The following is a 10,208-nucleotide window of genomic DNA, read 5'->3' on the forward strand; positions in this document are numbered from 1 at the left end:
TTCCTGCTCACATGGGAGTAGAAGGCAATGAGAAGGCAGATATATTAGCAAAACAGTCATTAAAACGATCGTCAGTGGACATACAAGAACCATTTAGCAAAGCAGGAATCAAAACTATCATTAACAAATACAGTCACAAAACATGGAAAGAATACTGGGATTCAAATGACACAGGAAGACATTTGTACAGAATTCAAAAACATGTCATTACCCGTCTGAGAATAGGTCACACAGGATTAAATGATACACTTCATAATATAGGCAAGCACCAACTGGACTCAGCAAACAACCGGAAACTGTCACTTATGTATTGATATAGTGTAACAAATGAACAAAGAAGGGAATTAATATCAGGATTAAAAGACGAAAAGCCAAATATTTAATTAAAATGTTAGGAAAGAGATCAAGAAATATACTTCATCTTCTAATTAACTACTTAAGAGAAACAGGACGTAAGAAAACAATTATATTTTTGTTTTGTTCAGTTTGCTGCAAATCTGCTGCTCCACACTCCAGTCCAGAGGGTGGCGGTAATGCGCCTATACGCGGGTCGGCCAACCGCCAATAAGCCCCAGAGGAACAACAAGCAGTGATTGAGAAATAGACGAAGAAGAAGAAGTGCGTAAAGATGGTTGCGGCTCTGAAGAAGTCAAATCTGGCTCGAATGAGAAGCTGCTGGGTTTTATTTCCAATGTTTCATTTGAGAAACATCCGAGAACTGACATGTTTGTTTGTTGCCGCGTGTGTGTTGACGAGCCCGTCTCTGGCGAACGAGCAGGAGTTTATGGAGGAGTTTCTGAAGCGGGAGTATTCTCTGACCAAGCCTTACCGTGGTAGGTCCAACTGTCAGCTACACACTAGCTGCTGTGACACCGCGACACCAAGTGACATTAGCCAAGGCTAGCTGCTAATCCCTGTTCACTTTAGCTTGGTACTCGTAAAAAACTGCTGAAGGTACTAAAAGTAACTGTCATGATGTCACAATACAGTGAGGAATTTTAATAATGAACTCATTAACATTAACCGGTTAAATGAACTCTGTCCTCGTAGCCAGAACAAAGTGAGAAGACTTCTCTCGTCATTTTATTGAAAGTGTTGCAGATCAGCTGGTTTCATGGATCACACCCTGTTCACCAGACCATAATAGTTACTGTAAAAACTCAGATCCTTTACCACCATCAAGCAGTTAAATGCTAGTCAGCATAAATATTCACATGTCTCTTGTGGGGATCACTCATCTCACACACTTTACCACAATAACTTCATGTTTTAACAAGCTCTGCAGTTGGAGTTGTGGTTAGTGTTCATAGTAATGGTTGCTATGTTGAAATACATTTTAATAGAGAGATTATGAAAGCAGTTATGACATCAAGAAGAAACCTGTTCTGTTGCTTTGTCATCAGTCAGAGAAGAGTGGGTGTGGAGGGTTTTCCTCGAAGTTACTGTGAACTATTCCACCGTTAATAGGTGTTTTACTGTTTTGCAGGGTTGGGCTTCTCTAGTTCCGCACAGTGGGATCTGATGGGCACTGCCATGGTGACGCCTGACCATGTGAGGCTGACCCCAGACCTGCAGAGCAGGCAGGGAGCCGTGTGGAGTCGAATTGTAAGTCTACTAAATCCATCTGTGAAGATTCTCATTCATGCAGGTCATCATATCTTCAATAGTAATGTACGTAGGCAACTGGACGTGCTTGCGTTTCTTGACGTCCTTTCACCTCTCATCCAACATGCTTCTTCAGTAACTAAGTGACGTATGGGAGGGTTCAGGTATCAAACCTCTGTGGATCATTTTCTATAGCTGTTTTCAGACGTGAACTGTGGAGAATGTCTTCACAACTGGATCCAGACTTTCTCTGGAGTTTTCCTTTCACACATCCTTCCTTTCCACTCTCTTGGAACACATTCACAACACAGAAATCCCCGGAGCGCTTAGGTGAGGGGTGGCACAGCACACAGGGGCAGGCTGTAATGGCTGCAGAAACTCCTGAAGCCTCTCACTCTGACATTTGCGTTCTCACATCCAGCCCCTCTGGAGAATGTGCAGAGATTATGTTCATGTGCATGTCTAAAAGCAGCTTATTTGAGAGTTGTTATGTTAAATAGGCAGGTCGTTGAACCTCCATCAGCTAGTGGGTTTGGGCTCCGCTGATAAAACTGAAGAAGCCTCTTGGATGAGAGGTTAAACGTCTTCAAGAAACACAACCAATCCAGTTGCCTGTGTACACGTGTACAACTCCTGAGGTCTACTAAACCTACACATACGCTCAGTCTGCCTGCTGTTAACACTTAAACTTCTCATATCCTACCTCACTGTTAATGTAAAATTGTCAGCAGTTCTTAGCATGACTTTAAAATGAAGATTGCTCATTATGTAAGCATTTTACAAAAATAGTGCAGACTGTTACAGTCTACATTTACTGAGAATATAATAAGACTAATTCAGCCTGTTTTAAAAGAATAGTATGTTGGCGGATGCATACCACACATGGCATACAGCAAAAATAACCAGTTTGTCTTTATGTCTTTTGCTTTCTAGCCTTTGCTCTTGCGGGATTGGGAGCTAAAGGTGCACTTTAAAATCCACGGCCTGGGAAGGAAGAATATGAATGGGGACGGACTGGCCATCTGGTTAACCAGAGATCGCATGCAGAATGGTATGAAGAGACAGTGCAGGTGCCTTATACAGTCACAGTCAGTCAGACATACTTTATTCCTCATTTCATCTCAGTACCTCCTGTACAGACAGACATAGGAAACCAAGCCATGGCTCCATTTGTGCACTCTCAGCTTTAACATTAACTGCTTCTAAAACCACAATATCTAAATTTTCTGTCCACACATTACTTGTGTTCATAAGACAAATTATGTGAATCTCATACAGTAAAGCTTTTTATCTAATGCCCCACGTGGAGGGATTCCAGTATTACCACCAACGGCAAGTTTTACTTACAATTATTTCAATGATTAATCTGCTAATGAAAGTGTTGATGCATTATTCAATGTTGACAAATGAATCGACTTATTATTTTTGGCTCTATTATCAGCCTCAGCTGTCATATTATTGGACTTCGCACATTTGATGTGAAACTATTGAAAAGCAGAAACAAAGAGCTCAGACCTGTGCTGTTTGTGAGAAGAGCTCTGAGGCCTGTACTTTGAAGCAGAATATGTGATTAGCGACCTAACACTAGGTTTAACTCTGATCTTCTGACGTTACGATGGTGGTTCACTTATTTTAGGGTAAATACACGTTGACCCTGCCAGGGCTGTAATAAAGGCTATAATTTAATGGAATACACAAATGTAGTCATATTTACTGGTGCTCTAATGATCTTGCAGTGCTGTTATTAACTTATAAACTTACACATTCACAGTTTTTTTCCCAGTTCCCTCTTGTCATTTTGCATCTGCAGCTAAGTCTTCCTGTCTTAGTTCCTCCTATTTATTTCACATTATAGTTTGTGCTGCTCTGCTGCCTGTAGACTCTGTTTGTGATTGGTCATATGCTGCAAATGGCGCCACTTTAATGTGACCATGCTCTGTAAACCCTGGGTTGATTTATCGAGCTGATAGAGACGACTGTTATTGGGCTCAGTGAAGCTGGATGATAATGACTGACCATGGGTATGTTGAACTTGCTTTGTATTTCAGACCTCTAATGTACCTTACTGTTTCTTTGCAGGTCCTGTATTTGGTAACATGAACCAGTTCACTGGACTTGGTATATTTATGGACACTTACCTCAATGCGGACAAGACCCACGATGTGAGTGACAGTTGGAGCCATCCAGCCTAACCTGACTGTGTGACACAGTTTTAAACAGTACCAGAGAACAGCCTGCCAGTCTTGATCGGCCTCTCTATTTAGATTATTTATACTGATGTCAGAAATGTGTCATATTTCTTTCCCTGCTTCCCTTTTTGAATGTGAAGAAGACACAACCTGGAACTCAGGTAGCATCAGAAACCGCTGTTTATTCTGAGCTGCTGAATGTCCATCCATCTTCACCGTTTCATTCCATCCATCTGCTTTGATTCATCTGTGCCGTTGGTGTTGTGTTATCATAACTGAAATAACAGATTGCTTGTGTGCGTTTCTGAATCTGCACATAAAGACGTCTGTCTCCCCTTTCTTCCTCTCAGAGGACTTTCCCATATGTATCAGTGATGCTGGGGAATGGGACTTTGTCATATCAACACGAACAAGACGGACGCCGCACTGAACTTGGAGGGTGCACAACCATGGTGCGCAATGCGATCTTCGACACATTCCTCCTCATCAGATACTCCAAAAACAGACTGACGGTACGAAACTTTAAAGTTTAAATTACACAGTTTACCTTGGCTTCAGTCAGAATTCACTATTTGCACATATTGTGTTGTAGATGTAATATTAAATGGATACTGTAGTGGAAAAAAATACCGTTTCCAATACCTTTATGACCTTTCTATTACTTATTGACTGTCCAAGAACTTAATTTCCATCTGCTTTATCTTCAAAGGAAACAAATGCAAATCAGTTTCCTGTGTCTTAATTCCTGTCTCAAACTGCGCCTACAGAACCAGTCTGAACTGGCTCAGACAAACAGCCTTAGTTCTCCGATATAAGATCCTTGCATTTGACTTTTCTGCATCAACACTCTGAGATCCCTGTGACTCTCTGTGTTGATCCTTTCTGCAGAAAGACCCTATTAAAATACACAAAGACAAATTTGGTGTTCCAGCCTCTTGTATTTTCAGATTTCCATCACAATACCAGTTATCCAACAGTCTACACTTAATAACTCACATTGACAAAGTGAAAATATTTTTTTATTTTTTAAACAAAATGTCTCATTAAGAGAAATGTTCAATCTCTTAAACTATGTAAAAGCTCCTGTGGGAACAGTTACAGCTTTGAGTCTTCTTGATTGAGACTCTACAAGCTTTATACAGCTGGATTTGTGCAGTGTATCTCCAGCTGTTTTCAGACCTGTCCTTCAGACCAACTCCAGAGAATTGGGTCTGCATTTTCTCTGCAGTTCTTTCACACAAGCACAACGCAGCTGGAGATTCTCAGCTCAGTTTACAACATCCTCAAGTTCTCTGCAGATTTCAGATGAGCGGTGGTGCAGCAGGCAGAGGCAGGATGTAACCTATTTATTCTGCTGTGTTTACAGCCCATCAACAACGGCATCAGCTGTTACCACCACAAACTATCTTGGCATCTTTGTCTGTTTCTTCTTCATGTATGGCACTGCTTCTTCATCTTGAGACGCTGTTTTTAGTTTTCTTTTTTTTGTCTGTCGCGTGTTAGAAATTGTATTAACCCCCCACTCGCTCATTGGAAATCCTGCAGAGGATCTCCTGCTGTGTTCTCCCAACGTCTCCTCAGGATTTTCTACTGACATTTGCGTTCACACATACACCTCCTCTGGAGAAGTGTCTGAAAGCAGCTTCAGTCCTCCTTTTATATCTCAAACTCTCAGATTGGATGAGAAGTGTCTGAGTTGTATCTTCAGGTCTCTATACAAATGTTCTGTGTGGTTTTATACAGTCTGAGCAACGCTGCATTTGTCGTTAAATGTTACATAGTCATGTTATAATCTAAAACAGTACCAATGATAATGTAGATAAGTCTATGAAGGTCACTAAAGACCATTCCTAGCATCAGTGTTCATCAGTGTTTCATGCTGACTCTTCCTTTTCCCTCCAGGTCATGGTGGATGCAGATGGTAAGCAGGAATGGAAACACTGTGCTGACATCACAGGACTGCGGCTACCTACAGGATACTTCTTTGGAGCCTCCTCTGCCACTGGAGACTTATCAGGTATGAAGATTCATCGCAAGTAGGGATGAAACAATTACCACAATAAATTTCCCAACAGTTCAAATTTGATTTATTATTAAAACTGCGCTTTGAAAAACTCCAGCATTAATCAACATTAGCAACAGTATACAACTTGGGTTTGTTTTGTCTCAGTGAAAACATGATGGAAAGCAGCGATTGTGTACCTGAGGTTTTTCAGTCTTCTGATAAGACCACTTTGAGTAAGTGTGGTCATACTGTGGTTTTATAAGAACCCAGAACAAAAATGTTCACGGTGTCTGCAGAACATGCAGAAAGAAGATCACTGTGAAAAAGGGGCAACATTTGAAATGTACAGCAAGTTAACGTCAGGTCACTGTAGGAGTGTCTTCTGAGTAGGGAAATGTTTGTTTGTTTGTTTAACTTTCTAATAGATGTAGTCAATAATGTTAACTGAAACTGTCACATGCTGCCTTTGGCATCTTGTGACTTCAGACGCTATTCTTCCATTGCACATTATAACATGTTGCATAGTTAAGTCACCCAGACTATACAAATGTAAATTGAAAATATTGGGTTAGGGTTATTGTTGATTAACTTTAGAGTTTATGAGGCAATTATTTAAACATGTGTATGTAGTTCATCTGCTACACACAACAACAGACACGCACAGTCAGGACATCAGGGTTGAAGTGACCGGAACGATTCAAATTCATGATCCAAAATCATTGATTAATAACTATATATACGTGTGATCATCAGTTTTTGTGAGGTACAGAGACGGACACACACACACACACACACACACACACACACACACACACACACACACACACACACACACACAGACTGCAGACTACTGGGAAGTACTTCCTGCAGATTATCACACCAAGCAGATTTTTTTTTTAACTTCATTGCTGCAGTGAAATGGCACTAGCGTTTTTGTGTGAAGGCTTTCTTCAAGTGTTTATAACTGAAACCGTGCTGACTTGTGTTGCTGTAGATAACCATGACCTCATCTCCATGAAGCTGTACCAGCTGACAGTAGAGAGGACTCCAGAGGAGGAGAAGGAGGTGGAGGAGGAGGAGGAGGTCATCATTCCCAGAGTTGACGACATGGAACAGTTTCAAGGTAGACACAGCACTACCTTGCCTCAGCTCCCACATTTTATGGGTGACTTGATGGTTGGTTATTTTATATTTGTTCAGTGATAATCCACATACTGGAAAGATGAGCGTTTTGGGGTCTGTATGTCTTACATTCTTCACTATGTGTAACACAATCATCAGCAGATGGAGTTTAGCCACAGAATTAAAGATATTTCAGTTTCCATGTCTTTTCGATGCTCTTTAAGGAGCTTTGTATTTCAATGTTCACTTTAGACCTAGAAAACAGCAGCTGATAGGCTACTACAGTTTAGGGATGGATGTTGATGTCTCGTCCCAATAATGACAGGACCATTTTGATGATCAGGTATAACATTTCCTTGCTGTTGTTGATTACAATATTTCTTTTTTCGGCACTGATTGGTTATTTTTCTCATTATAGCAACTTTTTAATTTTGTTTTTAGAAAACATAGCAACTTGTGTTATAACAAGGCAACTTTGTTTTAATGAGGTATGTGGATTTTGTGAAAAGGTACATAAATAAATATAGTTTTATATGACAAGAGAGGTTTCTTAAAACAAAACTGGTAATAACAAGAAAAAAAGTCATAACTCTGAAATATTATTTAAAAAATTTTAGACAGCATGGTTCAAAGGTATTTTTCAATGATATCAAACTTGCATCGATAAATGTTAAACAGTCAATATTTGAAAAACCTAAAGTGACAAGACAAAGCTACAAACTATAAGAAACTCCTCATCATGAATTGGTTGTTCGAGCTGAACCTGACCACTGGTGTGGTCTGTTTGATAATCAATCTGTCATCCTCTGTCTTTGCAGTTGTTATCCAGGAGGAAGGGATGAGCGGAGTCCAGTTCTTCTTCACCCTCCTCTTCTCCATCCTGGGCCTGGGTGTGCTGGCAGTGATAGGACTGGTGCTTTACGGACGCTGGAGAGAAAAGAGACGTAAACGCTTCTATTGATCATGGAGCAATGATCCGTGTAGGTTTTCAGAATGTTTGTTGCTTTATCAACATGCATGACAACAATGCCAAGACTTGCCACAGCTTTACTGAAACCATACAATCAAATGAACAATGAGTGAACAACCTCGTGGGTCTGAAGCCCAGAAACAGGAACAGAAATTAGCCGAGATGTACAAGTGAAGAGATCATGAACAGGTAAGCCAGCTGTAGAATATTCTTTAAAGCTGCTTTCAGACATGTAATGAACTCTGGAGATTCTCTGAAATTTCTGCGGAGGAGGTGAATGTGTGAAGGCGAATGTCCGAGTGAGAGCCCCTGGAGTTTCTGCGGTCTTTCTCCGCCTGGCTCAGAGGAGCTAATGAATGAAAACAGCAGGAGATTCCCCAGGATTCACTACGAGCAAGTGGGGGGGGGGGGGGTTGCTGACCCTTCTGACATGCAACAGAAGCAAAAAAAACATATTATAATAATAACACAAATATCTCCGGATGACAAAATGGTGTTATACTCGTAGAAGACACATGTCAAGAGAGATTTTCTGATGAGAGCCCATGTTGACGTGCTGTTAACAAAAACCTGTAACCCCTGCAGCAGAATGAACATGTTGCGCCCTGCCTCTGTCTGCTGCTCCACCCCTCACCTGAATCCTGCAGAGGATTTGTTGCTGTTGTGAACGTTTCTGAGCAGAGAATCTCTTGCTGCGTTGTGAAAGGTAACCTCTGGAGAATGTCCACACCCAATACTCCGGAGTTCTCCCTGAAATCATGTCTGAAAGCAACTTTAATGTAGTGGAAGACGGACGAGATAAAGCTGCCCTGGAAAAAACAGTTCAAATATGTTCATCTCAACTTAAAGCACAGTGGGTTGAAGAATCCCATCGCACTAACTGACACACTGTAGATTTCAGCCGAACAAAAATGTGAGAATGGATTACAAAATCAGATGCTGTGTTTACTGTCACCATTTCACAGGTTTTTTTGGTACAGAAGTGTAGTTACCTCTTACTGCCACTTGGTGCTGCCAGTGTGCAGCTTTAATCTGAGTCGTAGCTGCTGTGAAGACCAGTCAACCTGTGGATCACTGCAGATTCTTGCTGCACCGAAGAAGCTGCACTGAGCTCCTCCATGCATTGAGAGCACCTTATAAAAGCCAGGCGATGCACTTTGACCAGCTCGTGTGACAATAGGGTTTAACCCAGCTGTTTTTTAAATGTACGACCAATGACACCTCACAATATGTTGTACATTAAAAGAGCCATCAGAGTTACCAGTGCTGTTTAAGTGCCTAGCTAGGACCAATAAACACAAGGTCTTACTTTATATTCCAGCAGTTTTTAGTTCCCCCTTAATTTCATCTCAGATGATTTGGCTTCAGTCACTCTCTAAAGTTACTAACACTTCTTAGCTGCTGTTGTCGCTTGAGCTAAGAAATACTTGTCACCACTGTCTTTTAGAAAATCCCTATCTTTCTCTGTGGCACTGAATTTTATCAACTTCTCATCAATAGAACTATTTCAATATGATATGAACTAATTCATTAATTACGATGCTTTAGAATTTAAATCTGGAATGCACTGTGAATTTGATAGCCATATGCAGGATCATGTTGTTGTGTTAGAGTAAAGTGAATATGAATGCTGTTTAGTGTCTAGAGGTGTAACCTGTGATTTATCTGTTCAAATGATGCAATACAAGCTAGTGCCTTACACTTAGTGTCCAGTGGCTGCAGCACTGTCACACTGCAGCTCCCTCACAACTGCTGTACAGACAAATGAGTGAGCTGGTTACTGTGATCTGTTTCGTCACTGTTGTGTAAATGAGGAGCTTTGTTTCTGTAATCAGGGCGGAGCATCAGGTCAACTGCAGACAGGCCAAGTGACAGTGGAGCAGCCACGTAAGAGGACACATCTTTACAGATCAACGTGTCCACACATTTATAAATCCATTGAAAGTCCGACTGAAGTCAAACTAATGGACAATATCATCTAGAGGTCAAATCAGTCCCATTTGCTGAACATTTGACTTTTTGTAAAATGCAGACTCTTAAAAAAGTCCTGTATCATTACTACACACTAAGCCTTGTGTGTCTTTGTCTTTGCTTCTAGAGTGAAACTAGTTTTCTGAAGCCCAAGAGGGAAGACTACCGTTTTTCAGATTTCCCTGGAGATCTAGAGAAGGGACAGGGTGCTACCTAAAGTCATCACAATTAGTAAAGTACAGCCAAAAGAATCATAAATATCTGTGTCATTAACAGGCTGCAATGTGTAGATTTTAACAAAAACCCAAACCAACACTGGTAATGTTGTGTGGACATACAGAGAGGT

The 10,208-nt window shown here is 40.9% G+C and overlaps 1 protein-coding gene across 2 annotated transcripts; it reads left to right on the forward strand.

Moving 5' to 3' along the window:
* Positions 1 to 591: 591 nt before the first annotated feature.
* LOC117767866 (VIP36-like protein) lies at positions 592 to 9,897 on the forward strand. 2 transcript variants are annotated; one of them, XM_034595831.1, is made up of 9 exons: positions 629 to 833; positions 1,487 to 1,605; positions 2,539 to 2,656; positions 3,685 to 3,767; positions 4,145 to 4,306; positions 5,697 to 5,811; positions 6,794 to 6,922; positions 7,740 to 7,901; positions 9,727 to 9,897. In XM_034595831.1, exons 1-8 carry the CDS (start codon positions 629 to 631, stop codon positions 7,880 to 7,882), a joined length of 1,074 nt encoding a protein of 357 aa, XP_034451722.1. In that variant the 3' UTR covers positions 7,883 to 7,901; positions 9,727 to 9,897. The 2 variants fall into 2 exon arrangements, with proteins under 2 accessions (XP_034451721.1, XP_034451722.1); XM_034595830.1 differs by lacking the exon at positions 9,727 to 9,897 and having other exon boundaries at positions 592 to 833; positions 7,740 to 8,703.
* Positions 9,898 to 10,208: the final 311 nt, after the last annotated feature.

Source organism: Hippoglossus hippoglossus, chromosome 9 (assembly GCF_009819705.1).
Source record: "Hippoglossus hippoglossus isolate fHipHip1 chromosome 9, fHipHip1.pri, whole genome shotgun sequence".
NCBI classification, from domain to species: domain Eukaryota; kingdom Metazoa; phylum Chordata; class Actinopteri; order Pleuronectiformes; family Pleuronectidae; genus Hippoglossus; species Hippoglossus hippoglossus.

Excerpts from the sequence above, each read along its gene's own strand:
- LOC117767866 (XM_034595830.1), top strand. The coding sequence starts at position 629 with ATGGTTGCGGCTCTGAAGAAGTCAAATCTGGCTCGAATGAGAAGCTGC. Across the intron at positions 4,307-5,696 it reads ACTCCAAAAACAGACTGACG|GTCATGGTGGATGCAGATGG; the intron begins GTACGAAACTTT and ends TTTTCCCTCCAG. Across the intron at positions 5,812-6,793 it reads TGCCACTGGAGACTTATCAG|ATAACCATGACCTCATCTCC; the intron begins GTATGAAGATTC and ends GTGTTGCTGTAG.